Source organism: Salvelinus alpinus, chromosome 2, assembly GCF_045679555.1.
Source record: "Salvelinus alpinus chromosome 2, SLU_Salpinus.1, whole genome shotgun sequence".
Taxonomy (NCBI): Eukaryota; Metazoa; Chordata; class Actinopteri; order Salmoniformes; family Salmonidae; genus Salvelinus; species Salvelinus alpinus.
Genome location: NC_092087.1, coordinates 100532927 through 100559524, shown reverse-complemented (window position 1 = coordinate 100559524; position 26598 = coordinate 100532927). Strand labels below are relative to the sequence as shown.

Sequence of the window (26598 nt, the reverse complement as noted above, 5' to 3'; positions counted from 1 at the left end):
ATCTATACTCTTATTTATTTTTTGGGCGCGCGCACTGCAGTTCTCCCTCGAGTTCGTGACCTCGACTATGACTACCACTGCTGTAGATAATAGAAGACTCAGAGAGAGAGAGAGAGAGAGAGAGAGGGGAGACAGAGGAGGGGTCGGTGGGGTGTTTTCCAGTAAAGAATACTTTCACTTTCAACGGTCTTCTGAAAGGAAAAGCTTCGAGCACATTTCATCTTCAAACTCGTCGAACAGAATAGCGGAATAGCTTCACCGAGGGACGTTCCTTGATAGTTAGATGGAAAATGGAGATTGTAATTGGTCTCCTTCTTTCGTCATTGTCTCTGTATTGTGACTTCACCGGTCAGTTAGACTTCCGTCGTAATTCCACAACTCTGTGACAAGTGCGGAATTAAGTTGAGTTTAATAGTTTAGGTATTTTTCTGTTTTGTTACCTTAAATATATTTTAGTACTGTGCATTTGATTTCAAGTATTTTAGATAACTAATGACTGACAGTGAATGGTTGAATTCTTTAGGGATGTATCCTCCCCTCCCTCCATTGCTCAATGACGTACTAAATTCCATGTGTGTGTAGGTGTTAGTGGTGCGCAGGTCAGCTGTTTGTTCACCCACACCCTGTCTCGGAATTACTAATAACCCGTCCACAACAACCCGACTAGATGTGATAAAGTGAAAGTCTGACGGGCCGCACCCAACCCGCAATTATAGAAAATATGCAATAGGCTACAGTCAAAGACCGCGGAACGATTTTTTTGACAGGGGGAGCAGGATTTAAAAAAAAATCTGATTTAGATATAAATGATAATTTCCTACATTTTGGTAGGCTATTTGTTAGTCGACTATTCTATAATTAGATGCATGTAGCTTCTCTTTTGTCATGGTACGTCGACCTAGAATACTAAATTAACCCTTGATCAACAGAATAATGTAATAGATCGATAGAATGAAACGTCTTCAATCCGTGAGTTGACGTCTTTAAAGTTTTCTCTGTCATCTTTCGCAGAGCAAAAGACGTTTAGAGACCGGCGTAGAAAGTACAATAACGCAAAAGAAACGGGAAAGATTTTCTGTGGCAAAAATGTCCAAATGACATCAATTTCGACCGGTTGTAAGGTGAAATAATTTATGTTACCTTTATTTAACTAGGCAAGTCTGTTAAGAATAAATTCTTATTTTCAATGACGGCCTAGGAACAGTGGGTTAACTGCCTTGACCCAATGTGTTTCGAAATAAGATTGTTGTTCGGCATCGATGCGCACATATTTTATGTGGTTGAAATACTATCAGGTTTTATGCTGTTTAATGATGAAGATAGCACCTCTACTGATGGTATATAACTGAGCATTGTATTCTCTCAAGATGCAGAATTTTTTTATTCTTTTATTTCACCTTTATTTAACCAGGTAGGCTAGTTGAGAACAAGTTCTCATTTGCAACTGCGACCTGGCCAAGATAAAGCATAGCAGTGTTAACAGACAACACAGAGTTACACATGGAGTAAACAATAAACAAGTCAATAACATGGTAGAAAAAAAAGAGAATCTATATACAATGTGTGCAAAAGGCATGAGGTAGGCAATAAATCGAATAATTACAATTTAGCAGATTAACACTGGAGTGATAAATCATCAGATGATCATGTGCAAGAAGAGATATACTGGTGTGCAAAAGAGCAGAAAAGTAAATAAATAAAAGCAGTATGGGGGGTGAGGTAGGTAAATTGGGTGGGTAGTTTACAGATGGACTATGTACAGCTGCAGCGATCGGTTAGATGCTCGGATAGCAGATTTTTAAAGTTGTTGAGGGAGATAAAAGTCTCCAACTTCAGAGATTTTTGCAATTCGTTCCAGTCGCAGGCAGCAGAGAACTGGAAGGGAAGGTGTCACGTTCCTGCACCTGTTTTCTGTTGTTTTGTATGTGTGTGATGGTCAGGGCGTGAGTTTTGGGTGGGCATTCTGATGTTGTGTGTTTCTATGTTGGTTTAGGGTTGCCTGGGTATGGCTCTTAATCTAGAGGCAGGTGTTTTGCGTTCCTCTGATTAAGAGTCATATTTAGGTAGGTTGTTTCACTGTGTTCGTTGTGGGGTGGTTGTTACCTGTCTCTGTGTTTGTGTTGCATGCACCAGATAGGTCTGTATCGGTTTTGCACGTTTGTTATTTTGTAAGTTGTTTGTAGTGTTCACTTGTTCTTATAATTAAACATGTTGAGCACTGGCCTACGCTGCATATTCCTGGTCTCTCTCCTTCACCCCAGGAAGAAAACCTTTACAGAACCACCCACCAAACCCGGACCAGGCAGCGCCACAACGGGCAGCAGCAACAGCAGCAGCAGTACAAGGAGGAATGGACATGGGAGGAGATTCTGGACGGAGCAGGACCCTGGGCAGAGCCAGAGGAGTGTCGCCGTCCCAAAGCGGAGCTGGAGGCATCAAAAGCGGAGAGGCGTCATTATGAGGCGCTTGCAAGGCAGAGTGGCTGGTAACCCGAGAGGCTCACCCAAAAATTTCTTGGGGGGGGGGGGGGCTAAAGGGGAGTGTGGCGGAGCCGGGTTGGATACCTCAGCCAACTCCCCCGGGCTTGCCGTGGAGTGAGAGAGCGTCGTACTGGTCAGACACCGTGTTATGCGGTAAAGCGCGCACGGTGTCCCCAGTACGCGTGCTTAGCCCAGTGCGGGCTATTCCACCTTGCCGCACTGGGAGGGCTAGGTTGGGCAGCATCCAGCCGAGTGCCATGAAGCCGGCCCAACGTATCTGGTCTCCAGTACGTCTCCTCGGGCCGGCGTACATGGCACCAGCCTTACAGGTGGTGTCCCCGGTTCGCCTGCATAGCCCAGTGCGGGCTATTCCACCTCGCCGCACTGGCAGGGCTACGGGGACCATTCAACCTGGTAAGGTTGGGGAGGCTCGGTGCTCAAGAGCACGTGTCCTCCTTCACGGTCCGGTATATCCGGCGCCCCACCCTCCGCCACCCCAGCTCAGTACCACCAGTGCCTACACCACGCACCAGGCTTCCAGTGCATCTCCAGAGCCCTGTTCCTCCTCCACGCACTCTCCCTATGGTGCGTGTCTCCAGCCCAGTGCCTCCAGTTCCGGCACCACGCACCAAGCCTCCTGTGCGTCTCCAGAGCCCTGTACGCACTGTTCCTTCTCCCCGCACTCGCCCTGAGGCGCGTGCCCTCAGCCCGGTACCTCCAGTTCCGGTGCCACGCACCAGGCCTAGCAGTGCGCCACGAGAGTCCAGTGTGCCCTGTTGTTGTTCCCCGCACTAGCCTGAAGGTGTGTGTCCTTAGCCCGGTACCTCCAGTTCCGGTACCACGCACCAGGCCTACAGTGCGTCTCAGCCGGCCAGAGTCTGCCGTCTGCCCAGCGGCGCCTGAACTGCCCGTCTGCCCAGCGGCGCCTGAACTGCCCGTCTGCCCCAGCGGCGCCTGAACTGCCCGTCTGCCATACGCCGTCTGAACTGTCCGTCTGCCAGGAGCCTGCAAAGCCGCCCGTCTGCCATGAGCCTGCAAAGCCTCTGCCCGTCCGCCATGAGCCTGCAAAGCCGCCCGTCTGCCATGAGCCTACAGAGCCGTCCGCCAGACAGGAGCCGCTAGAGCCGTCCGCCAGACAGGAGCCGCTGAGAGCCTTCCGCCAGACCGGATCAGCCAGAGCCTTCCGCCAGACCGGATCAAGCCAGAGCCCCTCCGCCAGACCGGATCAGCCAGAGCCTTCGCGCCAGACCGGATCAGCCAGAGCCTTCCGCCAGACCGGATCAGCCAGAGCCTTCCGCCAGACCGGATCAGCCAGAGCCTTCCGCCAGACCGGATCAGCCAGAGCCTTCCGCCAGACCGGATCAGCCAGGGCCTTCCGCCAGACCGGATCAGCCAGAGCCTTCCGCCAGACCGGATCAGCCAGAGCCTTCCGTCAGCCCGGACCTGCCAGAGTCCCTCAGCCCGGACCTGCCAGAGTCCCTCAGCCCGGACCTGCCAGAGTCCCTCAGCCCGGACCTGCCAGAGTCCCTCAGCCCTCGGCACCTGCCAGAGTCCCTCAGCCCGGACCTGCCAGAGTCCCTCAGCCAGGACCTGCCAGAGTCCCTCAGCCAGGACCTGCCAGAGTCCCTCAGCCAGGACCTGCCAGAGTTCCTCAGCCAGGACCTGCCGCCCCTTATCCCGGTGCTGCCCCTTATCCCGGTGCTGCCCCTTATCCCGGTGCTGCCCCTTCATTTGACTAGGTGGTTTTAGTTGGAGGGTGGTCATTCGGGAGGGGGATACAGAAGCGGCGAGTGACTATGGTGGTGTGGGGACAGCGTCCGGAGCCTGAGCCACCACCAGTGGTCAGATGCCCACCCTAAGACCCTCCCCTGGGCCTCCGGTGCTGGTGCGCCCGGCGTTCGCACCTTGAGGGGGGGGGGTCTCGCTGGTCACGTTCCTGACCTGTTCTCTGTTGTTTTGTATGTGTGTGATGGTCAGGGCGTGAGTTTTGGGTGGGCATTCTATGTTGTGTGTTTCTATGTTGGTTTAGGGTTGCCCTGGTATGGCTCTTAATTAGAGGCAGGTGTTTTGCGTTCCTCTAATTAAGAGTCATATTTAGGTAGGTTGTTTCACTGTGTTCGTTGTGGGTGGTGGTTACCTGTCTCGGTGTTTGTGTTCTGCACCAGATAGGTCTGTATCGGTTTTGCACGTTTGTTATTTTGTAAGTTGTTTGTAGTGTTCACTTGTTCTTATACTCTCAAACATGTTGAGCACTGGCTACGCTGCATTTTGGTCCTCTCCTTCAGCCCAGGAAGAAAACCTTTACAAAAGGCGTCCAAATGAGGTTTTGGCTTTAGGGATGATCAGTGAGATACACCTGCTGGAGCGCGTGTTGCGGGTGGGTGTAGCCATCGTGACCAGTGAACTGAGATAAGGCGGCACTTTACCTAGCATAGCCTTGTAGATGACCTGGAGCCAGTGGGTCTGACGACGAACATGTAGCGAGGGCCAGCCGACTAGGGCATACAGGTCGCAGTGGTGGGTCGTATAAGGTGCTTTAGTAACAAAACGAATGGCACTGTGATAAACTGCATCCAGTTTGCTGAGTAGAGTATTGGAAGCTATTTTGTAGATGACATCGCCGAAGTCGAGGATCGGTAGGATAGTCAGTTTTACTAGGGTAAGTTTGGCGGCGTGAGTGAAGGAGGCTTTGTTGCGGAATAGAAAGCCGATTCTTGCTTTGATTTTGGATTGGAGATGTTTGATATGAGTCTGGAAGGAGAGTTTGCAGTCTAGCCAGACACCTAGGTACTTATAGATGTCCACATATTCTAGGTCGGAACCGTCCAGGGTGGTGATGCTAGTCGGGCGTGCGGGTGCAGGCAGCGAACGGTTGAAAAGCAGGCATTTGGTTTTATAGCGTTTAAGAGCAGTTGGAGGCCACGGAAGGAGTGTTGTATGGCATTGAAGCTCGTTTGGAGGTTAGATAGCACAGTGTCCAAGGAAGGGCCGGAAGTATATAGAATGGTGTCGTCTGCGTAGAGGTGGATCAGGGAATCGCCCGCAGCAAGAGCAACATCATTGATGTATACAGAGAAAAGAATCGGCCCGAGAATTGAACCCTGTGGTACCCCCATAGAGACTGCCAGAGGACCGGACAACATGCCCTCCGATTTGACACACTGAACTCTGTCTGCAAAGTAGTTGGTGAACCAGGCAAGGCAGTCATTAGAAAAACCGAGGCTACTGAGTCTGCCGATAAGAATATGGTGATTGACAGAGTCGAAAGCCTTGGCCAGGTCGATGAAGACGGCTGCACAGTAATGTCTTTTATCGATGGCGGTTATGATATCGTTTAGTACCTTGAGCGTGGCTGAGGTGCACCCATGACCGGCTCGGAAACCGGATTGCACAGCGGAGAAGGTACGGTGGGATTCGAGATGGTCAGTGATCTGTTTGTTGACTTGGCTTTCGAAGACCTTAGATAGGCAGGGCAGGATGGATATAGGTCTGTAACAGTTTGGGTCCAGGGTGTCTCCCCCTTTGAAGAGGGGGATGACCGCGGCAGCTTTCCAATCCTTGGGGATCTCAGATGATACGAAGGAGAGGTTGAACAGGCTGGTGATAGGGGGTGCGACAATGGCGGCGGACAGTTTCAGAAATAGGGGGTCCAGATTGTCAAGCCCAGCTGATTTGTATGGGTCCAGGTTTTCCAGCTCTTTCAGAACATCTGCTATCTGGATTTGGGTAAAGGAGAAGCTGGGGAGGCTTGGGCGAGTAGCAGCGGGGGGGCGGGGCTGTTGGCCAAGGTTGGAGTCGCCAGGAGGAAGGCATGGCCAGCCATTGAGAAATGCTTGTTGAAGTCTTCGATTATCACGGATTTATCGGTGGTGACCGTGTTACCTAGCCTCAGTGCAGTGGGCAGCTGGGAGGAGGTGCTCTTGTTCTCCATGGACTTTACAGTATCCCAGAACTTTTTGGAGTTAGAGCTACAGGATGCAAATTTCTGCTTGAAAAAGCTGGCCTTTGCTTTCCTGACTGACTGCGTGTAATGGTTCCTGACTTCCCTGAACAGTTGCATATCGCGGGGGCTCTTCGATGCTATTGCAGTTCGCCACAGGATGTTTTTGTGCTGGTCGAGGGCAGTCAGGTCTGGAGTGAACCAAGGGCTATATCTGTTCTTGGTTCTGCATTTTTTGAACGGAGCATGCTTGTCTAATATGGTGAGGAAGTAACATTTAAAGAATGACCAGGCATCCTCAACTGACGGGATGAGGTCAATATCCTTCCAGGGTACCCGGGCCAGGTCGATTAGAAAGGCCTGCTCGCAGAAGTGTTTTAGGGAGCGTTTGACAGTGATGAGGGGTGGGCGTTTTACCGCACGCTGACCCGTGGCGGATACAGGCAATGAGGCAGTGATCGCTGAGATCTTGATTGAAGACAGCAGAGGTGTATTTGGAGGGCAGGTTGGTCAGGATAATGTCTATTAGGGTGCCCATGTTTACGGATTTAGGGTTGTACCTGGTGGGTTCCTTGATGATTTGTGTGAGATTGAGGGCATCAAGCTTGGATTGTAGGACTGCCGGGGTGTTAAGCATATCCCAGTTTAGGTCACCTAACAGAACAAACTCTGAAGCTAGATGGGGAGCGATCAATTCACAGATGGTGTCCAGGGCACAGCTGGGAGCCTGAGGGGGGTCGGTAGCAGGCGGCAACAGTGAGAGACTCATATTTCATATTAATCATATAGAAATCATCATAGAAATCATATTTCTCCACACCTGTTCCCAAGTCAACATTTTGTCTCCATTTGGTGTATCAATTACTGCAAGAAATGCTTAGTTCTGCAAGAGTTCATATTAAGGCTAAGTGAGAAGTTATAGACCTACCAACAGATTTCCGTTTCCATTGAATACATCTGAACAGAAGGCTACAGTTCCCTTGACGTGCCATAGCCCTATTTGAAGTCCCGTCTTGTGACTGTCGAATTTATATATTACCTCACAATCATCACTCTCTTTTACCACTTATTTTTCAGACATTACTTTTCTGGACGTCCTTTCTCTTTATTTTCAACTTGACATTCTCAGCTTTTGTCTTATTGAATTAAACTTCGACAATGTCCTTTTTGCCTCCATGGATTGACGTTAACATTTGCTGCCAAAAGCATTATTTGTCGATTGTCAGTGTAGGCTACTTGGCGCGCGTGCAGTTAAATTCTACAGTTTAGTCTTAGGCACGTATGCACTCACAAAGTGAGCTCATTTCCACTCCATTCATATGCAAATACATTTGATTCATACACTGGCTTGTCTGGCTGGCATGGTTTCATTTTAAACAGGCATTCTCTTATCTACATTGAAATAATTTATGTCCTCAATTATGATTTAAAAAAAATCATAGCTGATTAGTACACCCTTGTGGTTGAATATATATATTGCATGCCCTATGATTCAATTAATCATGTTGAACTAACAAATACCACCAAGGGATACGTCACAATTTACAATAACGAACACCGTATGAAACAGCTGTGAAAACCAATCTAGCAATTTTTTATACTTAAATACATAACCATTGATATTTGTTTGGTACATGTGTGTCAATTTACATTCAGATTTTTTTTTGTACACTCACATGGCAATCAGAGTGAAATACAGAATTCTGGTGTGTGGAATAGAGAGGAGGTGGGTATTGTGTGGATGGGAGGTTCTGCCTGTCACTTGTTTTTCCAGCAGGTAGTGGACTCGAAGAGGGAAAGTCCAGGCGCTGCTGCCCACTTCGTTCTGAGTGTTTGCAGTGCTCGTGTTTTCACAGCTAATCTGTGCAGCTCACATGATGTGCCCAGTATGATAGTTGTCTTGCTCTTTCTTAGCAGATAATGACAACATGACAATAACAGTAGCTGATGTAATGAAAAGTTGAAGGGGTGGTTGGTAAAGGAGGACATCAGGTGGATCCATGTCTGGGTGTCAGGCAGAACCCCTAGATCCTGGAGAACAGGAGCAGAGTAAAGGGAACCGGGTAGAAGACAGACGTAAACAAGAAAACAATCTAGAGGCGAAATAAACACACACCTGTTTAGGTGAGGTGCTGACTAGCAGAGTGGAACACCTATTTAGGCAAGGTGCTGGCTAGCGGAGTAGAACACCTATTTAGGCAAGGTGCTGGCTAGGGGAGTAGAACACCTGTTTAGGTGAGGTGCTGGCTAGCGGAGTAGAACACCTATTTAGGCAAGGTGCTGGCTAGGGGAGTAGAACACCTATTTAGGCAAGGTGCTGGCTAGCGGAGTGGAACACCTATTTAGGTGAGGTGCTGGCTAGCGGAGTGGAACACCTATTTAGGCGAGGTGCTGGCTAGCGGAGTAGAACACCTTTTTAGGCGAGGTGCTGGCTAGCGGAGTGGAACACCTATTTAGGCGAGGTGCTGGCTAGCGGAGTGGAACATCTATTTAGGTGAGGTGCTGGCTAGCGGAGTAGAACACCTTTTTAGGTGAGGTGCCTGCTAGCAGAGTGGAACACCTATTTAGGCGGGGTGCTGGCTAGCAGATGGTGGAACACCTGTTCAGGCGAGGTGCTGGCTAGCGGAGTGGAACACCTAAAAAAATTAAGGAGAGACACACACTCTAGGAGCTCAGATGCAAAAATGTTTATGTCCAACGTTTCGACAGACAAGCTATCTTCATCAGGGTATAATGACAACCACTGCGGGGAGACTCGTTTATATAGCATCAAAAGACACACACAAAGGTGCTGTAATCATGGCCGGGTGTGGCCTGATATCATTGGTTAATTCTCACATATTAAAATAGCATACAAAAAACATAAATTATAGCGTATATAGCGTATATACAGTTGAAGTCCTAGAGATGAACGTACTTTGGTGCGAAAAGTGCAAATCAATCCCAGAACAACAGCAAAGGACCTTGTGAAGATGCTGGAGGAAACAGGTATAAAAGTATCTATATCCACAGTAAAACGAGTCCTATATCGACATAACCTGAAAGGCCGCTCAGCAAGGAAGAAGCCACTGCTCCAAAACCGCCATAAAAAAAGCCAGACTATGGTTTGCAACAGCACATGGGGACAAAGATCGTCATTTTTGGAGAAATGTCCTCTGGTCTGATGAAACAAAAATTGTTTGGCCATAATGACCATCGTTATGTTTGGAGGAAAAAGGGGGAAGCTTGCAAGCCGAAGAACACCATCCCAACCGTGAAGCACAGGGGTGGCAGCATCATGTGGTGGGGGTGTTTTGCTGCAGAAGGGACTGGTGCACTTCACAAAATAGATGGCATCATGAGGGATGGAAAATTATGTGGATATATTGAAGCAACATCTCAAGACATCACTCAGGAAGTTAAAGCTTGGTCGCAAATGGGTCGACCAAATGGACAATGACCCCAAGCATACTTCCAAAGTTGTGGCAAAATGGCTTAACAACAACAAAGTCAAGGTATTGGAATGGCCATCACAAAGCCCTGACCTCAATCCTATAGAAAATGTGAGGGTAGAACTGAAAAAGTGTGTGCGAGCAAGGAGGCCTACAAACCTGATTCAGTTACACCAGCTCTGTCAGTAGGAATGGGCCAAAATTCACTCAACTTATTGTGGGAAGCTCGTGGAAGGCTACCCAAAATGTTTGACCCAAGTTAAACAATTTAAAGGCAATGCTACCAAATACTAATTGAGTGTATGTAAACTTCTGACCTACTGGAAATGTGATGAAAGAAATTAAAGCTGAAATAAATCATTCTCTCAACTATTATTCTGACATTTCACATTTTTAAAATAAAGTGGTGATCCTAACTGACCTAAGACGGAATGTTTACTAGGATTAAATGTCAGGAATTGTGAAAAACGGAGTTCAAATGTATTTGGCTAAGGTGTATGTAAACTTCCGACTTCAACTGTATAAATACACACACATGCTGTCATCAAGGCAAAGGGTGGCTACTTTGAAGAATCTAGAATATATTTTGATTTGTTTAACGCTTTTTAGTTTTTTTGGTTAAAGTGTGATTTTGATGTCTTCCCTATTATTCTACAATGTAGAATTATGATTATTTTCTAAATAAAGAAAAACCCTTGAATGAGTAGGTGTGTCCAAACTTTGGACTAGTACTGTATATTATCCATGCAACAAAACATATTTTCTTGAATACTTTTCAGAGCAATAAATGGATTTGTATTTTTATTTATCTGAGTACATTTAGCATGATGACAATACATAATCCATTTTATAATGTTTTGTATGAGAGGTGATTGATATATGTTATTAAAATACATTTTAGAACACATGATCATGTATGTCACATTTATATATGGGTTTTTAAATACATTATAATATATTTTAAGATATATTTCACGTTTATATATGGGTTTTTAAATACATTATAATATATTTTAAGATATATTTCACGTTTATATATGGGTTTTTAAATATATTATAATATATTTTAAGATATATTTCACGTTTATATATGGGTTTTTAAATACATTATAATATATTTTAAGATATATGTCACATTTATATATGGGTTTTTAAATACATTATAATATATTTTAAGATATATGTCACGTTTATATATGGGTTTTTAAATACATTATAATATATTTTACGATATATTTCACGTTTATATATGGGTTTTTAAATACATTATAATATATTTTAAAATATGTCACCCATCCAGCTCCCATATGGGTGCTCTGTACCAATGCCAAGGGTAGTCAGTACCAAGGCCAAGGGTAGTAAGTGCCAAGGCCAAGGATGGTCAGTACCAAGGGTAGTCAGTATCAAGGCCAAGGGTAGTCAGTACCAAGGTCAAGGATTGTCAGTACCAAGGGTAGTCAGTACCAAGGTCAAGGGTAGTCAGTACCAAGGTCAAGGGTAGTCAGTACCAAGGTTAAGGCTAGTAAGTGCCAAGGCCAAGGGTAGTCAGGACATTTTACATTTACATTTTAGTCATTTAGCAGACGCTCTTATCCAGAGCGACTTACAGTAGAGTCAAGGGTAGTCAGTACCAAGGCCAAGCTTAGTCAGTACCAAGGTCAAGGATTGTCAGTACCAAGGGTAGTCAGTACCAAGGTCAAGGGTAGTCAGTACCAAGGGTAGTCAGTACCAAGGCCAAGGATTGTCAGTGCCAAGGCCAAGGGTAGTCAGTACCAAGGGTAGTCAGTACCAAGGATTGTCAGTACCAAGGGTAGTCAGTACCAAGCTCAAGGGTAGGCAGTACCAAGGGTAGTCAGTACCAAGGATTGTCAGTATCAAGGGTAGTCAGTACCAAGGTCAAGGGTAGGCAGTACCATGGGTAGTCAGTACCAAGGATTGTCAGTACCAAGGGTAGTCAGTACCAAGGTCAAGGGTAGGCAGTACCAAGGGTAGTCAGTACCAAGGCCAAGGGTAGTCAGTACCAAGGCCAAGGGTTGTCAGTGCCAAGGGTAGTCAGTAAAAAGGCCAAGAGTAGTCAGTACCAAGGCCAAAGGCCTGTCAGTACCAAGGCCAGTCAGTACCAAGAGTAGTCATTACCAAGGTTAGTCAGTACCAAGGGTAGTCAGTAAAAAGGCCACGAGTAGTCAATACCAAGGCCAAGAGTTATCAGTACCAAGGCCAGTCAGTACCAAGGGTAGTCAGTACCAAGGCCAAGGGTAGTCAGTAAAAAGGCCAAGAGTAGTCAGTACCAAGGCCAAAGGCCAGTCAGTACCAAGGCCAGTCAGTACCAAGGGTAGTCATTATCGAGGCCAAGGGTAGTCAGTACCAAGGGTAGTCAGTACCAAGGCCAAGGGTAGTCAGTACCAAGGGTAGTTAGTACCAAGGCCAAGGGTAGTCAGTACCAAGGGTAGTCAGTACCAAGGCCAAGGGTAGTCAGTACCAAGGGTAGTTAGTACTAAGGGTAGTCAGTACCAAGGCCAAGGATAGTCAGTACCAAGGGTAGTTAGTACTAAGGGTAGTCAGTACCAAGGCCAAGGGTAGTCAGTACCAAGGGTAGTTAGTACCAAGAGTAGTCAGTACCAAGGGTTGTGAATTCCCAAATAGCACTCTTTTCCCTACATACTACTTTTAACCAGAGCTTTAACTTTGTCTGTTTTCATGCCTCACCCTGCCTCTCCACTCCCAGCAGCAGCAGTCCTGTTGTTTCTGATGGATATAAACTCTGTGTGTGTTTGTATTTCCCTTCTGATAAAGAAACTCTCCCTTCCTCTGAGTAAACACGTACCACTCAGAGTCGGGGGGAGCTGGATGAGTGAAAAAGAATGAAGGGGTAGAGAGTGAGCTTGAAAAAGTTTGAGGAGAGAGGGCAGAGGGAGGGAGGGAGGGAGGGAGGGGAGAGGGAGAGAGGGCAGAGGAAGGGAGGGAGGGAGAGAGGGCAGAGGGAGGGAGATAGAGAGGGCAGAGGGAGGGAGGGAGAGGGTACATCTGAGAATCTGACTGAACACTACTTGAATGCAACATTAACAGAGACGTTATAAACTCCTGGAGTATAAGTCCCAAACAGCACCTTATTCCCTATGTGGTGCAAGGCGACTGGTCAAACGTAGTGCACTATATAGGGAATAGGGTGCCATTTGGGACAAGTATAGGAGGGGGAGGAGGGCTGACATTACAGAAAGGTAGTTCAGGAATGTTGTATGTGTTCAGATCTAATCAACTTCCTCAGTTCTGTTTAGCTCCCTTGGCACACAAATATCATACCGCCCAATAATGCTAACCTCCCCTGTTATTGTAATGGTGAGAGGTTAGCATGTCTTGGGGTATGATATATAATGCTAACCTCCCCTGTTATTGTAATGGTGAGAGGTTAGCATGTCTTGGGGGTATGATATATAATGCTAACCTCCCCTGTTATTGTAATGGTGAGAGGTTAGCATGTCTTGGGGATATGATATATAATGCTAACCTCCCCTGTTATTGTAATGGTGAGAGGTTAGCATGTCTTGGGGATATGATATATAATGCTAACCTCCCCTGTTATTGTAATGGTGAGAGGTTAGCATGTCTTGGGGGTATGATATATAATGCTAACCTCCCCTGTTATTATAATGGTGAGAGGTTAGCATGTCTTGGGGGTATGATATATAATGCTAACCTCCCCTGTTATTGTAATGGTGAGAGGTTAGCATGTCTTGGGGGTATGATATATAATGCTAACCTCCCCTGTTATTGTAATGGTGAGAGGTTAGCATGTCTTGGGGATATGATATATAATGCTAACCTCCCCTGTTATTGTAATGGTGAGAGGTTAGCATGTCTTGGGGGTATGATATATAATGCTAACCTCCCCTGTTATTGTAATGGTGAGAGGTTAGCATGTCTTGGGGGTATGATATTAAATGCTAACCTCCCCTGTTATTGTAATGGTGCGAGGTTAGCATGTCTTGGGGATATGATATATAATGCTGACCTCCCCTGTTATTGTAATGGTGAGAGGTTAGCATGTCTTGGGGATATGATATATAATGCTAACCTCCCCTGTTATTGTAATGGTGAGAGGTTAGCATGTCTTGGGGATATGATATATAATGCTAACCTCCCCTGTTATTGTAATGGTGAGAGGTTAGCATGTCTTGGGGGTATGATATATAATGCTAACCTCCCCTGTTATTGTAATGGTGAGAGGTTAGCATGTCTTGGGGGTATGATATATAATGCTAACCTCACCTGTTATTGTAATGGTGAGAGGTTAGCATGTCTTGGGGGTATGATATATAATGCTAACCTCCCCTGTTATTGGTAATGGTGAGAGGTTAGCATGTCTTGGGGGTATGATATTAAATGCTAACCTCCCCTGTTATTGTAATGGTGAGAGGTTAGCATGTCTTGGGGGTATGATATATAATGCTAACCTCCCCTGTTATTGTAATGGTGAGAGGTTAGCATGTCTTGGGGGTATGATATATAATGCTAACCTCCCCTGTTATTGGTAATGGTGAGAGGTTAGCATGTCTTGGGGGTATGATATTAAATGCTAACCTCCCCTGTTATTGTAATGGTGAGAGGTTAGCATGTCTTGGGGATATGATATATAATGCTAACCTCCCCTGTTATTGTAATGGTGAGAGGTTAGCATGTCTTGGGGGTATGATATATAATGCTAACCTCCCCTGTTATTGTAATGGTGAGAGGTTAGCATGTCTTGGGGGTATGATATATAATGCTAACCTCCCCTGTTATTGTAATGGTGAGAGGTTAGCATGTCTTGGGGGTATGATATATAATGCTAACCTCCCCTGTTATTGTAATGGTGAGAGGTTAGCATGTCTTGGGGGTATGATATATAATGCTAACCTCTCCTGTTATTGTAATGGTGAGAGGTTAGCATGTCTTGGGGGTATGATATATAATGCTAACCTCCCCTGTTATTGGTAATGGTGAGAGGTTAGCATGTCTTGGGGGTATGATATTAAATGCCAACCTCCCCTGTTATTGTAATGGTGAGAGGTTAGCATGTCTTGGGGGTATGATATATAATGCTAACCTCCCCTGTTATTGTAATGGTGAGAGGTTAGCATGTCTTGGGGTATGATATATAATGCTAACCTCTCCTGTTATTGTAATGGTGAGAGGTTAGCATGTCTTGGGGTATGATATATAATGCTAACCTCCCCTGTTATTGGTAATGGTGAGAGGTTAGCATGTCTTGGGGGTATGATATATAATGCTAACCTCTCCTGTTATTGTAATGGTGAGAGGTTAGCATGTCTTGGGGGTATGATATATAATGCTAACCTCTCCTGTTATTGTAATGGTGAGAGGTTAGCATGTCTTGGGGGTATGATATTAAATGCTAACCTCCCCTGTTATTGTAATGGTGAGAGGTTAGCATGTCTTGGGGGTATGATATATAATGCTAACCTCCCCTGTTATTGGTAATGGTGAGAGGTTAGCATGTCTTGGGGGTATGATATTAAATGCCAACCTCCCCTGTTATTGTAATGGTGAGAGGTTAGCATGTCTTGGGGGTATGATATATAATGCTAACCTCCCCTGTTATTGTAATGGTGAGAGGTTAGCATGTCTTGGGGGTATGATATATAATGCTAACCTCTCCTGTTATTGTAATGGTGAGAGGTTAGCATGTCTTGGGGGTATGATATATAAATGCTAACCTCCCCTGTTATTGGTAATGGTGAGAGGTTAGCATGTCTTGGGGGTATGATATATAATGCTAACCTCTCCTGTTATTGTAATGGTGAGAGGTTAGCATGTCTTGGGGGTATGATATATAATGCTAACCTCTCCTGTTATTGTAATGGTGAGAGGTTAGCATGTCTTGGGGGTATGATATTAAATGCTAACCTCCCCTGTTATTGTAATGGTGAGAGGTTAGCATGTCTTGGGGGTATGATATTAAATGCTAACCTCTCCTGTTATTGTAATGGTGAGAGGTTAGCATGTCTTGGGGGTATGATATATAATGCTAACCTCCCCTGTTATTGTAATGGTGAGAGGTTAGCATGTCTTGGGGGTATGATATATAATGCTAACCTCCCCTGTTATTGTAATGGTGAGAGGTTAGCATGTCTTGGGGGTATGATATATAATGCTAACCTCTCCTGTTATTGTAATGGTGAGAGGTTAGCATGTCTTGGGGGTATGATATATAATGCTAACCTCTCCTGTTATTGTAATGGTGTGAGGTTAGCATGTCTTGGGGGTATGATATTAAATGCTAACCTCCCCTGTTATTGTAATGGTGAGAGGTTAGCATGTCTTGGGGGTATGATATTAAATGCTAACCTCCCCTGTTATTGTAATGGTGAGAGGTTAGCATGTCTTGGGGGTATGATATATAATGCTAACCTCCCCTGTTATTGTAATGGTGAGAGGTTAGCATGTCTTGGGGGTATGATATTAAATGCTAACCTCCCCTGTTATTGTAATGGTGAGAGGTTAGCATGTCTTGGGGGTATGATATATAATGCTAACCTCTCCTGTTATTGTAATGGTGAGAGGTTAGCATGTCTTGGGGGTATCATGATAGCATCCATATGAATGCAGAAGTGTTCATAGACATATTCTATTCTTATTTACAATAAAAGAGTTTCCAAAATGACACAATACATTATTTACCACGGATTTCTATTGGGCACAACATTATCTCAAACACAACCAAAACAAACAGCAAATGTATCCAACAAGATTGTAGAGTCATAAGCTTTATGTGGTCATTTGGGACTAGGAATATGGGACCAAATACTTAACTTTTTTACACATAGAAGTGAATTTGTCCCAATACTTTTGGTCCAATAAAATGGGGGGACTTTGTACAGAAAGTACTGTAATTTCTAAACGGTTCACCAAATTAAAGCTGACAGTTTGCAGTTTAAACTCGTAGTCAATGTATCATTTCCAATCCAAAGTGCTGAAGTACAGAGCCAAAACAACAAAACATATGTCACTGTCCCAATACTTTTGTTACACATACACTGAGTGCACAAAACATTATGAACACCTGCTCTTTCCATGACATTATGTCACTGTCCCAATACTTTTGTTACACATACACTGAGTGTACAAAACATTATGAACAACTGCTCTTTCCATGACATTGGACTGACCAGGTGAAATCTATGATCCCTTATTGATGTCACTTGTTAAATCCACTTCAATCAGTGTAGATGAAGGGGAGGAGACGGGTTAAAGAAGGATGTTTAAGCCTTGAGACAGTAGAGACATGGATTGTGTATGTGTGCCATTCAGAGGGTGAAGGGGCAAATATATTTAAGTGTCTTTGAACAGGGGATGGTAGTAGGAGCCAGACGCACCGGTTTGTGTCAAGAACTGCAAAGTTGCTGGGTTTTTCCAGCTCAACAGTTTCCCATGTGTACCAAGAGTGGTCCACCATCCTAACAGTGCCGTTTAAGATGAGGAAATGCTTGGTTTTGGTGTAGAATTATGGTTAAAAAACCACAGAAACTAAAGTGATTTGGGAAGTAGCCCTCTACATTTCAATAGAATGGGCTCACCACATGAGACAGTGTGTGTTTGTGGTGAGAGTGAGAGACGCCTGGTGGCATATAGAGAATAAATCAAACAGTTCTCTATTTTCAACACTCCATTATACACTACTGTCCTTATTTGGGTCTCTCTCTCTCTCCCCCATCTCCCTCTCCCTTTTCTCTCTCTGTCTTTCACTCACCTCGCTTTAGCCTGTACTGTCACACAGAATTATTACAATGTTTCCGGTCTCGGGGAGTAACAGAACAACGTGTTTCTCTGGCTTTTTGGGAAATTCCAGACCAATGACACCGACAGGAACCTACTACACTTCCCCCCCATCCTCTCCCCCCTCACTGCCCTTAGAGAAGCAGGAGAGAGAGAGAGAGAGAGGAGGAGGAGGGCGGATCGTTAGGGAGATTCCAGTCAGAATGATTCAGCTCGACTAACAGAATACAGTATCTTTCACTGAGGGACGCTCAATGATTATTACGGGGAATGGAGATTGTAATACTTCTTTCATTATTGTCTCTGTATTGTGACTTCACCGGTAAGTTTGATTTCTGGTCTAGTACAATGTTGTGATACAGGGGCTTGGTAAATTAGACTTCTGGTCTAGTACAATGTTGTGATACAGGGGCTTGGTAAATTAGACTTCTGGTCTAGTACAATGTTGTGATACAGGTGCTTGGTAAGTTTGACTTCTGGTCTAGTACAATGTTGTGATACAGGGGCTTGGTAAATTAGACTTCTGGTCTAGTACAATGTTGTGATACAGGTGCTTGGTAAATTAGACTTCTGGTCTAGTACAATGTTGTGATACAGGTGCTTGGTAAGTTTGACTTCTGGTCTAGTACAATGTTGTGATACAGGGGCTTGGTAAATTAGACTTCTGGTCTAGTACAATGTTGTGATACAGGTGCTTGGTAAAATAGACTTCTGGTCTAGTACAATGTTGTGATACAGGTGCTTGGTAAATTACTGTACATTCTACTAAGATAACATATGGAATTGTTTTTAGATGGTCATATCATTGATCATTTAGCTATTTGATTTTAGGATTTCTGTAAGTATCCCCCCAAAAATATTTAAAAGGAAATATATATATTTAGCTTTTGACACATATTTAACCCCTTTTTTTGGGGGGGGGGGCACAAAACTACTGCCATGTATTTCTTTTTACCTGAGAGTTTCCCCTTTCCATAGTGGTGTCATATTAGTTTGTATACCAAAAGGTTTCCATAGTGGTGTCATATTAGTTTGTATACCAAAAGGTTTCCATAGTGGTGTCATATTAGTTTGTATACCAAAAGGTTTCCATAGTGGTGTCATATTAGTTTGTATACCAAAAGGTTTCCATAGTGGTGTCATATTAGTTTGTATACCAAAAGGTTTCCATAGTGGTGTCATATTAGTTTGTATACCAAAAGGTTTCCATAGTGGTGTCATATTAGTTTGTATACCAAAAGGTTTCCATAGTGGTGTCATATTAGTTTGTATACCAAAAGGTTTCCATAGTGGTGTCATATTAGTTTGTATACCAAAAGGTTTCCATAGTGGTGTCATATTAGTTTGTATACCAAAAGGTTTCCATAGTGGTGTCATATTAGTTTGTATACCAAAAGGTTTCCATAGTGGTGTCATATTAGTTTGTATACCAAAAGGTTTCCATAGTGGTGTCATATTAGTTTGTATACCAAAAGGTTTCCATAGTGGTGTCATATTAGTTTGTATACCAAAAGGTTTCCATAGTGGTGTCATATTAGTTTGTATACCAAAAGGTTTCCATAGTGGTGTCATATTAGTTTGTATACCAAAAGGTTTCCATAGTGGTGTCATATTAGTTTGTATACCAAAAGGTTCGGACGCTACAGACAGAGGTTGGCACATCGGCGGTACCGACTTCAGACGAGTCCCGCGGGGCTTGTGGGGGTCGTAGAGCAAAACGGAGAACACTATCATATTCGTAAGAGTCTCATCTTTCCACCGTAGCTCTTCCACTTTCCACCGCAGATGCAGAATGACGACAAAAGAACGGATGCAGTAGATTGAGACGCAGCCCACACAAATAAAGCTTCAACAGATGTATTTTGATGGGGATTTTATTACTATATCAATTAGATTGACACAATCGACTCCTAATAGCTTAGGTGTTTTTCCGTTATGTTTTTATATTTTAGTACTTTGTGTATTTAATTAATATGAAGTATTTTGAAATTGATAAATTGGAAAGCCTGTGTGTTTCGGGTTACTTATCAGGGCATAGTGAAATAGTATTTGGAGTCCAAAGATTCTGAGTGGATCTGGCTGTAGGCCAGTGTGTGTGTGTGTGTGTGTGTGTGTGTGTGTGTGTGTGTGTGTGTGTGTGTGTGTGTGTGTGTGTGTGTGTGTGTGTGTCTGTGTGTGTGTGTGTGTGTGTGTGTGTGTGTGTGTGTGTGTGTGTGTGTGTGTGTCTGTGTCTGTGTCTGTGTGTGTGTGTGTGTCTGTGTCTGTGTCTGTGTGTGTGTGTGTGTGTGTGTGTGTGTGTGTGTGTGTGTGTGTGTGTCTGTGTGTGTGTGTGTGTGTGTGTGTGTGTGTGTGTGTGTGTGTCTGTGTGTGTGTGTGTTTGTGTGTCTGTGTGTGTGTGTGTGTGTGTGTGTGTGTGTGTGTGCTGTGTGTGTGTGTGTGTGTGTGTGTGTCTGTGTGTGTGTGTGTGTGTGTGTGTGTGTGTCTGTGTGTGTGTGTGTGTGTCTGTGTGTCTGTGTGTGTGTGTGTGTGTGTGTGTGTGTGTGTGTGTGTGTGTGTGTGTGTGTGTGTGTGCTGTGTGTGTCTGTGTGTGTCTGTGTGTGTGTGTGTGTGTGTGTGTGTGTGTGTGTGTGTGTGTGTGTGTGTGTGTGTGTGTGTTTGGCATCACAGAGCACAATGGCAGGAAGAGGAGGGTCCAGATGTTGTCTGTGTTGCCATAGTGATAACTAGAGGTCATTTGAAGCATGGGGTCTGCTAGTACGGGAGATGTACTGTAGCATGTTGTGTGTGTGGCAACTTCTGGGTTATGGAGTGTAACATGTAGTTGATTAACATACAGATAGATAAACATTAGACAATAATATCGTCCTGTTTAGTTTGAACAATAAAATCAACAATAACAGGACATTAAAGTTTTAACTTGACCTTTGGTCTTCCAGATGCTGAGTGCCTGGTGGTCAGTCCTGCCAGGCTGGTGGTGAAGTATGGAGACCCAGCCTCCTCTAACTGCAGCTCAGGTACCTCGGTACAGATGGGCTGGGAAGCCACCAATGGAGGGATTGGTCTAACAGACAAGGAAGTGAAGTTCCTACGCTGGAGGGTGGACAGGTAAGAGAGGCAGACACAGCTGAGATTTTTTTTAACTCGTTAAAAAAGGGTTCAATAGCCTTTAATTAATGGTTTTACTGGTATTTTAGACATTTCTGGCTTCTATTTTTTATTGATACATTTTAAATGCACTTTAAATATTTAATTTGATTTGACAGTGTGACTGACTGGGCTAACAACCCTAAGTGCTTCACAGACGGAGGCCAGTGTCAGGAACAGCTGAACATCACAGTTTATAGTGAGTGACGTCTCTCTCTCTTATCTTCTCTGGTGTTTCTGAATGTATTCTTAGTATGGCTCTGCACTGTTAAATCACTGTGTGTTTCCATTCCTCCACAGAGCTTCCAGACCGTGTCTCCTTCAGCTATAGGAAGTACCCTGATCCGATGGTTGAGGGGGATCAGTACCTGCTACAGTGTCTTGTCCAGAACGTCGCGCCTATTGGGAGACTCAGGGTGACCTTCTACAAAGTCAATACCACTGGTGAACAGACAGAATTAGACACACAACAGAAACACAAGAACGACACCGAGACACCAGGGAATGGGACCTATACCCTGGACTTCACCCCTAGTAGTGATGACGACGGGGCCCAGTTGTGTTGTTCAGCCATGTTGGATCTGGGACCAGAGGGACCCCAACCTCCTCCTGTAATGGAATCAGACCGCCTCAACATCAACGTGCACTGTGAGTCCATCTGGTTCTCTGTCTCCACACATTTAGTACAACCGTTAGTTAGAAACCAGACGAGTCATGACGTTGACTGATGTTGTTTTCACTTCATATTCTCTCATTAATCAACTTGTTTCTCTCTCTGTCTCTCTCTCACTGTCTCTCTCTCTCTCACTGTCTCTCTCTCACTGTCTCCCCCAGACAAGCCTCAGATCACTATGAGTCCTGGATGTTTCATGAGCATCACAGAGGGCGACACCCTATCACTTAACTGTAGTGCAAATGGTAACCCTGCCCCCTCGTACGATTGGTTGCTCCCCCAAGCCGCCCCCGCCCCCAACACCACGAAAGAGAGATCCGTAGTGACCATCACCAACATGGCCAAGTCTCACTCTGGAGAGTACACCTGCAACGCCAGTAATCCCCTGGGACACAGCACCTGGACTGTTAACGTGGAGGTCACAGGTGAGATGGGTGGATGATTGGTTGGATGGATGATTGGTTGGATGGATGATTGGTTGGATGGATGATTGGTTGGGTGGATGATTGGATGGATGGATGATTGGTTGGGTGGATGATTGGTTGGATGGATGATTGGTTGGATGGATGATTGGTTGGATGGATGATTGGTTGGATGGTTGATTGGTTGGATGGTTGGTTGGATGGATGATTGGTTGGATGGATGGTTGGTTGGATGGATGATTGGTTGGATGGATGATTGGTTGGATGGTTGATTGGTTGGATGGATGATTGGTTGGATGGATGATTGGTTGGATGGTTGATTGGATGGATGATTGGTTGGATGGATGATTGGTTGGATGGTTGATTGGTTGGATGGTTGATTGGTTGGATGGATGATTGGTTGGATGGATGATTGGTTGGATGGTTGATTGGTTGGATGGATGATTGGTTGGATGGTTGATTGGTTGGATGGATGATTGGATGGATGGATGATTGGTTGGATGGTTGATTGGTTGGATGGTTGATTGGTTGGATGGATGATTGGTTGGATGGATGATTGGTTGGATGGTTGATTGGTTGGATGGATGATTGGTTGGATGGATGATTGGTTGGATGGTTGATTGGATGGATGATTGGTTGGATGGATGATTGGTTGGATGGTTGATTGGTTGGATGGTTGATTGGTTGGATGGATGATTGGTTGGATGGTTGATTGGTTGGATGGTTGATTGGTTGGATGGATGATTGGTTGGATGGTTGATTGGTTGGATGGTTGATTGGTTGGATGGATGATTGGTTGGATGGATGATTGGTTGGATGGATGATTGGTTGGATGGTTGATTGGTTGGATGGATGATTGGTTGGATGGATGATTGGTTGGATGGATGATTGAATGATTGTTTGGTTGCGTTTGGAAAAGTATTCAGACCCCTTGACTTTTTCCAAATTGTGTCACGTTACAGCCATATTCTAAAATTGATTAAATTGTCCCCCTCCCTCATAAATCTACACACAATACCCCATAATGACAAAGCAAAAACAGGTTTTTAGAATGTTTTGCAAATTTATAACAAATACAAAACTTTATCACATTTACATAAGTATTAAGAACCTTTACTCAGTACTTTGTTGAAGCACCTTTGGCAGCGATTACAGCCTCGAGTCTTCTTGGGTATGACGGTACAAGCTTGGCACACCTGTATTTGGGCTCCCGAGTGATGCAGCGGTCTAAGGCACAGCATCTCAGTGCAAGAGGCGTCACTACAGTCCCTGGTTCGAATTGTTAGGTTCTAATTCTCAGAGTGAATGAACTCAACGAACATTTATGAAAGTTCAACCAAGTTTATTCTGCCCAGAGGGTCAATACAGCTGCATTCAGACAACACATGTTTACAACACCACAAGAATACAGTATATACTCCAATTTAGCCACTCCTCCTTCTCTCCAATCCTTACATATTTTATGGTCTGACAGGAAGAGGAAGTGATAGGATAATAAACCATTGTTTCTCCCTTAAGGGTACTCTGACCTCAACCACTTTTGATGTCTAATCCAATGATCTCCACCAGTCTCCCCCAACACATTCCACAGCCATCTGTCTCCTACAGATAACCATTAACATCCGATGTAAAAAAAAAAAAACAGTTTCCTTCACTCCTCAGATACTATCCTTCTGAGTATATCAATGTTCCAAGTTTAACCCAGAATCCAGGCTGTATCACATCCGGCCGTGATTGGGATTCCCTTTGGGCGGCGCACTATTGGCCCAGCGTCGTCCGGGTTTGGCCGGGGTAGGTTGTCATTGTAAATAAGAATTTGTTCTTAACTGGTCATGCCTAGTTAAATAAAGGTTACATTTAAAATGTACAATTTGGGGAGTTTCTCCCATTCTTCTCTGCAGATCCTGTCAAGCTCTCTCAGGTTGTATGGGGAGCATCGCTACACAGCTATTTTCAGATCTCTCCAGGATCTCTCTGTACTTTGCTCTGTTCATTTTTCCCTCGATCCTGACTAGTCTCCCAGTCCCTGCCGCTGAAAAACATCCCCACAGCATGATGCTGCCGCCACCATGCTTCACCGCAGGGAGGGTGCCAGGTTTCCTCCACACGTGACGCTTGACATTTAAGTCAAAGAGTTCAATATTGGTTTCATCAGACCAGAGAATCTTGTTTCTCATAGGTCTGAGAGTCCTTTAGGTGCCTTTTGGCAAACTCCAAGCGGGCTGTTATGTTTCTTTTACTGATAGCTGTGTGCCTTTCCAAATCATGTCCAATCAATAGAATTTACCACAGGTGGACTCCAATCGAGTTGTAGAAACGTCTCAAGGATGATCAATGGAAACAGGATGCACCTGAGCTCAATTTCGAGTCTAATAGCAAAGTGTCCAAATACTTATGTAAATTAGGTATTTCTGTTTTTAATTTTTAATAAGTATTTTTTAAAATATTTAAACTGTTTTCGCTTTGTCATTATGGGGTATTGTGATGTCATTATGGGTAATTGTGTGTAGATTGATGAGGATATTTTGATGAGGATATATTTTTTATTGAATCCATTTTAGAATAAGGCTGTAACATAACAAAATGTAACATAACAAAATGTAACATAACAAAATATATCATAACAAATTGTGGAAAAAGTCAAGGGATCTGAATACTTCCTGAATTCACTGCATCTCCCTTCCTCTCCTCTCTCCCCCTCCCTCTCCTCTCTGTCTACTCTCCTGCCCTGTAGTGGACTACCTGCCCATCATTGCAGGGCTGGCTGCAGCTGTGGTGGTGATCCTCTTGGTGATCTCCTGTTTCATCTACTCCTCTCATTATAAACACACGCGCATGGGCCACTACCAGCTGAAAGACATGTTGCCACTACGACACAAGAACAAACACGCGGTGCACCACAACGGAATGGACCAGTCCTTTATGTAGAGGAGGGGTTGGGGTCAGAGCATGTGAGCAGAGTTGAATGGTAGGAAATCCGGATGAGAGGGTGTCCTTTCCTACAGCTCCCTCACAGAAAAAAACACCGCTCCAAATTCGCTCCATTCATTAAAATCACAATTTAACAAACATCTATTTTTTGTGACTATCTGGACCTACCAATTGTTTTTAAATATTGAAACCAAACAATATGGAATTGAATGAAAAGTATTTGAATAAACATGAAATTATGATTTTTTTTATTTTTGTAATTGTAAATGTAACCTTTATTTAACTAGTCAAGTCAGTTAAGAACAAATTCTTACTACCAACGTCGAACGACGCTGGGGCAATTGTGCGCCGCCCTATGGGACTCCCAATCACGACACAGCATGGAATCGAACGAGGTCTGTAGTGACGCTTCTATCACTGAGATGCAGTGCCTTAGACCGGACCTAATTTCAAGTAGGCTACATGTCATATTAAACAGCATATAAACACTAAGTTGGTCAGGAGCCTGAGAAGGAACCAAAATTAATCATTTAGGAGATATTATTTCAATTATTTCCAGGCTATAGCCTACAAAGAAATACATTGTGAAGCATTTACCAGTGCAACACAGTAGCCTGGTAGGGACCAGACTATGTGAGCGGAGCTGGAACGGAGCAGAGCGTGCCCAATTTGACTGGCTCGTGGAGCGAGATTCCCAAATGCTGGAGCGTCGGTCTTCTTGTCTGCTCCAGTAGCGCTCACTTCAGGAGCTCAGGGCATGCCCGGCCCAGCATGCATTTGTAGTCAACGTGTGTGCTGCTAATAGCCCCTTGCTTAAGCTACTGTCATGGAGTTCACTAAATATTTTTTTTTATAAAGAAACCAAATCAATGTGACTTACAAAGATGAGGACCAAGAGCAAGAGAGGTAGTGCGGTAACGTGTGTAAGGATGCCACCTGCTGGAATGGTGCTAAGCTGTTTGGTTATAAACCGGGTGCCATTGTTTTTTTGCTTTAGAAATAGCAGTTGTTACACGCTGACTACATGAAACATCCACAACTAAAGAATGAAAAGACACCTATTCCAAAAGTATGATGGTGTACTTACTACGTGCACATGCCAAAAGAAAGGCAACGAGGTGGGGAGATAACTAAGTGTGTCATTGTAGCAAAGTATTTATAAACAATCTGATATTTTAAACGTTTCGTTCATTTTCTTTCTATTATTTATACAATAGGCCATAATTGATTTTGGCCCAATAGGCCTGGCATATTCCCACGTTCAAGTAGCTTTCCGTTTTGATTGGGCTATTTTACCTAAAAACCTGTAGGCCTACATATAGATTTTTTTGTAACAGCTCTGCCTAGAGTGGTCATATATATGAAACGCCGTTTGGGTCTTTGCATGCCAAAAAAGATACATGTCAAATAACACTTTTTGACGTGTCAATTAACACTATTTGACGTTTCAAATAAGCTTGTTGACCAATCAGGACCTGAATATGACTGCACGTCACATAATAATTTAACGCGTTCATACATGTTTTACGTAGTTATTATTACACATTTATTACACTATCACTCGTACTTCACATGTCACAACGATTCATCGATACGTATGTTATGATGCTGGTAAAGTTGTCTCGAGCACCTACAGTGCTGGTCATAAAAAAAGCTAGCTAGCTGATGGATGAAAACAATGTTCTTCCCCAAATACGTAGCAAAACAACATCATCTTAAACTAGCTAACTATATAGCTAGGTGACATCATCTAAAATAACCCTGATTTATAAGACAGTTTTATTTGATTAATGGTCGGGCCCAT

The 26598-nt window shown here is 44.3% G+C and overlaps 1 protein-coding gene across 2 annotated transcripts; it reads left to right on the top strand.

The window, feature by feature from the left end:
* Positions 1-189: 189 nt before the first annotated feature.
* LOC139546351 (cell adhesion molecule 3-like) lies at positions 190-25036 on the top strand. Of its 2 annotated transcripts, none has more exons than XM_071354644.1 (6): positions 190-348; positions 20561-20729; positions 20888-20967; positions 21069-21416; positions 21603-21866; positions 24598-25036. In XM_071354644.1, exons 1-6 carry the CDS (start codon positions 291-293, stop codon positions 24789-24791), a joined length of 1113 nt encoding a protein of 370 aa, XP_071210745.1. In that variant the 5' UTR covers positions 190-290; the 3' UTR covers positions 24792-25036. The 2 variants fall into 2 exon arrangements, with proteins under 2 accessions (XP_071210745.1, XP_071210752.1); XM_071354651.1 differs by lacking the exon at positions 190-348 and adding an exon at positions 17784-17946.
* Positions 25037-26598: the final 1562 nt, after the last annotated feature.

What these genes read in the sequence shown, in the direction of transcription:
- LOC139546351 (XM_071354644.1), top strand. Translation starts at nt 291, where the DNA reads ATGGAGATTGTAATTGGTCTCCTTCTTTCGTCATTGTCTCTGTATTGT. An exon ending in CCTCAACATCAACGTGCACT is followed by an intron (nt 21,417 to 21,602) that starts GTGAGTCCATCT and finishes TGTCTCCCCCAG; the next exon opens with ACAAGCCTCAGATCACTATG. An exon ending in TGTTAACGTGGAGGTCACAG is followed by an intron (nt 21,867 to 24,597) that starts GTGAGATGGGTG and finishes CCTGCCCTGTAG; the next exon opens with TGGACTACCTGCCCATCATT.